The 5240-nt window shown below is 44.2% G+C and overlaps 1 protein-coding gene across 1 annotated transcript in view; it reads right to left on the bottom strand.

The window, feature by feature from the left end:
• The window catches only part of Vcp (valosin containing protein), a gene marked incomplete at its 5' end in the record, with an annotated part of 12428 nt that extends 10733 nt beyond the window's left edge, over positions 1-1695 (bottom strand). The window contains 2 exon segments of the mRNA XM_005401031.2: positions 1232-1404; positions 1584-1695. Of these exon segments, the coding sequence (XP_005401088.2) occupies positions 1232-1404; positions 1584-1695 (285 nt within the window).
• Positions 1696-5240: the final 3545 nt, after the last annotated feature.

Genomic DNA, 5240 nt, shown 5'->3' with positions numbered 1-5240 from the left:
TGTTACTCCAGACCACTTTCTGAGTCACCTAGGGCTGGGGATATAGCTCAGTGGCACAAGTGCCTGCCTGGCAAGCGCAAGGTCCTGAGTTCAATTACCAGTACAAAAAAAAAAAAAAAAAAAGAAAAGAGAGTATTTTAGGCCGGGTGTGGTAGTGCACGCCTGCAATCCCAGCACTAGGGAGGCTGAAGCAGGAGGATCGTTGCAAGTTCAAGACCAGTCTGGGCTACAAAGTGAGTCAAGGCCAGCCTGAACTTCATAGTGAGACCCTGTCTCAAAAAGACAAGAAAAAAAAAAAGATGAGAGCATGCATAGTCCTATTACTAGGGTCTTCAATGAGCAATGTTCAAGGATGATCCCTTCAAGCTAATATTATGACTTAATATCACAAGTAGAAGTCTTAGTCTGACAAGTGTGTTAGGTCAGAGAAATATAAAACGTAATCTCAGCCACATGGTCACAATACCTTGAGAAGGTGAGAAGGTAAGCATTTTTGGGAAGGACATGAACCTTAAGATCCCATGAAAATGAACCCGAAGCTGAGATGATCCTGGCCCAGTGGCTGGGGGATGGGGCGGTCTCTGGCCCCCAGTTGCTCAGGAACAAGCAAAACCACTTACACTGGAGCTAATCTAGGGCTGCTCCTAACCATGCCTCTCTCCGAGGTTCACTCAGCCCCCTGAGGAGCTGTTGGAAGCCCACCTTCCGTATTCACACTCCTCATTTCAAGTCCACTAACTGGACATACAACAGCGACGGCAAACCTTTCAGAGCGTGCCATAACCGACAGCCCGCTGCAGCACACACGCCGTAGCTTTGCCACCACTGATACAGAGGGACTACTAAGGACATTATTTGGCAGACACACCTCAAATGGCACCCTAAGCCTAGGGCAGAGACGGCAGAGCTTTCAATAAACAGCCAGCTGTGGCACACGTGCTATAGGTTCACCACCACTGGTCTGGGATATGATGGATTACACCTCTGGTAGGAAAAAATAAAGGTACCAGCAAAGTCCAAAAACATCAACTTGTCAAAAGCTGCACAGAGGTGGATTTTGCAAAACCAAAACCTAAAGTAAGCCCTGAAACATGAGCCTTCTCACAACTTCTTGTACCTGCAACCGCCAAGAATATAACCCTGTAATCCTGGCTGTAATGAGGGGACGTACAGCCTATGTAGCACAGCCTATCTGACCTCCCAACCCTGAGAGGCCAAGAACCCCACACACCTGATGACATCCCCTAGGCGCACTCGCAGGTTATTCCGAACAACTCTATTCATGCGGATCTTCTCATCAGAACACGTGTCATCGGAAAGCACAATGCACACGGCTTCCCGCCTCTTCTTCCCTTTCAGCAGCACAGTGTCGCCCCGGAATAACTGCAGCTCGTCCATCTTAGGCTAGGGAGAGAAGGGTAAACCTCTGGGTCACTGGAGAGAAGTGGGGTGAGCAACAGCCCTGAGTTGGGATTCTCAGCAAACCCCACTCTATGTGTGACCACTGCAAGGAAAATGAGAAAAGAAACCCAGGGAAACTCCTCCAGTTGATGCAGCAGGACTAGACTGTAGACCCTGCTTACCTGGGACAAGGACACCACACTGTTGTCCTCGTTGATGGCTTCATCAACAATTAACCGATTGGGGCGGTTCTTCTGTTTGAGAATGGCTGTGGATAAGTCATCACCTTTTGAACTGGGAGAAGGAAATACAGTCAGTCCAATTACTAGTCCCCAGGGGTCTCAACAGTCTCTAAAACTCACACTTAAGAAAGATATCACAAGTACATAAAGCTATTCTTTCATCAAAGAGCTAAGTCCAAGGTCAAAAGGAACAATTTCCACCTACATTCCACTCCCCACTCTGGGAGTTCTTAGCATTTTGAGCACCCTGTCTTAGCTATTAGGCCCCAAATGATCCTGCCTCAGGGTCAAGAAACTGTAATCCCAGCATTCAGGAGGCTGAGACAGGAGGATCACTAGAGAGGCCAGCCTGGGCTCCATGATAAGTTCAAGGCCAGCCTAAACTACATAGCAACAACTAACCAAAAAAACCAAAACCAAAACCAAACCCTGCCAATGTTTAAATGGAATCTTGGGCAAGTTAGTTAAATTCTCTCAATTTTGCTTTTTTCATCTGTAAAATGAGAATTATTGTAGTTTCTTGCACATAGGTTTGCTATTTTAAGGAAATAAAAGTAGACACTCAACACGTGGCCCACTGTAGTAACAGCCTAATCATACCAAACTCTTCTTTTTCTAACCCTTCCAAGGGAATGAAGTGAATCAAATAACTTCCCTTATAGTTCAAAGAGGCCCCAAGTCCCACCAAACAAGCCTGGAGACAATGAAGCAGAATTATTAGCACTACCTTCCTCAAAGATAAACCTATGATGGCTATTACCAAGAAATCAACCAATAACAAATGCTGGAGGGGCTGTGGGGAAAAAAAGAACACTTCTCCACTATAGGTACGAGTATAGACTGATGCAACCACTGTGGAAATCAGTGTGGAGATTCACAAAAAACTTGGACTACAGGTTCCATCTGACCCAGCTATTCCCCCCTTGGTATCTTCCCAAAAGAATTAAAAGCATCATACCACAGTGATATATGCACACCCATATTTATAGCAGCAGTCTGTAATAGCCCAATCTTGGAAACAGCCCAAATGCCCATCAACTGGAGAATGGATAAAGAAGATGTGGATTTTTTCCCCCCCTTTGGAGAAAGGGTTTTGCAATGCAGTTTAGGTTGGCCTTGAACTCATTTTGTAGCCCAGGCAGTCCTCAAACTCACCGCAGTTCTCCTGCCTTGGCCTCCTGAGTGCTGGGATTACGCGATGGGCTAAAGATGTGGGGTTTTTTTACACAATGGAGTACTACTCCACCATAAAGAAGGGTAAGCCTGAGACATTTCTAGGTAAACGGAAGCACCTTGAGACCATACTCTAAGGTGAAATAAATGGGACACACGTGTAAACACCACATTCTCTGGTGTGAGAAACCGAAAGTGTAAATAAGGACCAAAATGTGTAATAGGTATTGTGAAATAGGAAGAAAATATTCAAATGGGGAGAGGAATAAGGGAGGGGAAGTGGGAACAGAGAGGAAAAGTAAAAAAAAAAGAAAAAAGAAGAAATGCAAACAGTTTTTGTAAAGGGGGAGGGGAGGAGGGGTAGAAGGGAAGGGAAGGGAATGGGGGAAAAAAGAATCAAGTTATATCGTACAGATACAAATTCTCTATGTGCACGCCTGTAATCCCAGCACTAGGGAGGCTGAGGCAGGAGGATTACTGCAAGTTCGAGGCCATCTTGGCTACAAACTGAGCTCAAGGCCAGCCGGAACTGTATACCAAGACCCTGTCTCAAAAAAAAAAAAAAAAAAAAAAAAGAGAGACCAAATTCTTCTCTATGATGAATGTGACCATTATGCATATCTAAAATGTACCAAGTCTGACTTAAAAAAGAGGTAACAAAAAAAAAAGATAAACCTATAAATGCCAGACATTCCCTGGTACACCAAGAATACTAAGTACAAAAAACATTACACACAGAAAAACCAGTAACAGCTCAAGTTCAAAAAGTGCTGTCACAGTAATTACTGTAAAGGCACAAAGCTCCCTGGAGTTCACTCAAAATATCAAAAGGATGGCAGAGTGTGGTGGCACACGCCTGTAATCCCAGCACGTGGGAGGAGACAGGAGACAGGAACCCTTGAGAGTTCAAGGTCAGCCTCAACTGCATGGTGAGACCCTGCCTCAAAAAAAAAAAGTCAAAACCAAGAAATGCTGAGATGTGGGGCAAATTCAAATCCTCACCCAAATTAAGGCTGCCTGAGTCTAAACACACTCTTCATTTCCTAGAAGCTAGGATCCCCTACTGAATAGTGACACTAATTTCCTGACTGGCTCTCCTCCAACACGCATTTACTAGATTCAGGGGATTCTTCCTCTCAAGAGTTACCTTGTCTTACTAAGGCTCAGGAAAATTCCTATTAACCAAAATAAGGCTAAACAACAGAGGAAATATAGAAAAAAAAGTCTACTAAGCACCAGGTGTTGTTTAAGGAGTAGGGGATACAGTTACAAATCTAGACAAAATAGTATTGCCACTGGCAGTATCACCACAATTTTCAGAAAGACGCCTGTGCTCTAGAATGCCACACAATCCCATTCACTTAGCAAAGTGATAAGCTTTCTGCTAAAGCTCTCTTATAGGGTGTGTCTTTCACCACTGTTAAATTAATTTCCAAGAGCACAGTCCTTCAGCTGCGACTTATTCCCGTCCTGGAAGTGTGTAACTCAAGGTACAGTGCTGCGGGGTAGGCAGGCTATTTCCACAGCCTGTCAACACTCAAACACAATCAGTGTGGTTGCTAAGGATAACGTAAACCCATCGGTTGTCCCCATTACCCCCAACCAACTAAATTCCTTCCCCCAAAGGTGCCCATCTACCTTCCTGTTAGATTTATAGGACTGCAACTAAAAAATGAACAATTGGATGTTTCAAGTCTTCATAGTCTGTATTTCAACCTCAGAGCTGCACTGTAGGAAAAGCTATCTGTATCTAAGATGGCCTTTATTTAAGGTAAAGAGATCAGAGGTGGTCATTTATTTCTAAGAGTAAATTCAACCTAATCATAGGTGAACAGCAGTTCTCCATGTTCTTTGGAGACATCCCTACTGTCTTCTGCATGACTCAGGCCCTTTGCAGAAACCCAGAGGCCAGGAGGGACTTGGAAGAGGTTCAGGTAGCACTCATCAAGATGACCTGGAGGTCACAAACTCCACTTGATGCCTTGTTTCAAGAATTTTAGATTTTTATTTTTAGTTTTGAAAGCAAAAGACTGGATATAATCTTAGAGAGTACTAGTAAGTAGCCCTTTTAATTAAGCAAGTGAGTAATATTCCACCCCAATTAAGAAACTTTAAAAAAAGGAACACAGCTCAAGAAATTAATCTCTTCAAAGCAGGAAGGTGATTTACATAGACGTTTCTGCAGGTTGGCTATGCTGTGCTGTTTTCATTTTCTTTTTTTAGCACCTAAAACTCTAGATTGTAAACTGAACCGGGTGTGGTGGCACAGGCCTGTAATCCCAGCACTCAGGAGGCTGAGGCAGGAGGATCCTTTAGAGTTCGAGATCACCCTGGGCTACACAGTGTGCTCAAGGCCAGCCTAAACTGCATAGCGAGACCCTGTCTCAAAAAGACACACACACACACACACACACACACACACAC

This window comes from Chinchilla lanigera, unplaced genomic scaffold (genome assembly GCF_000276665.1).
Source record: "Chinchilla lanigera isolate Chin_1 unplaced genomic scaffold, ChiLan1.0 scaffold00071, whole genome shotgun sequence".
Classification (NCBI taxonomy): domain Eukaryota; kingdom Metazoa; phylum Chordata; class Mammalia; order Rodentia; family Chinchillidae; genus Chinchilla; species Chinchilla lanigera.
The sequence above is the reverse complement of the archived record's forward strand: the minus strand, read 5'-3'. Positions and strand labels throughout refer to the sequence as shown.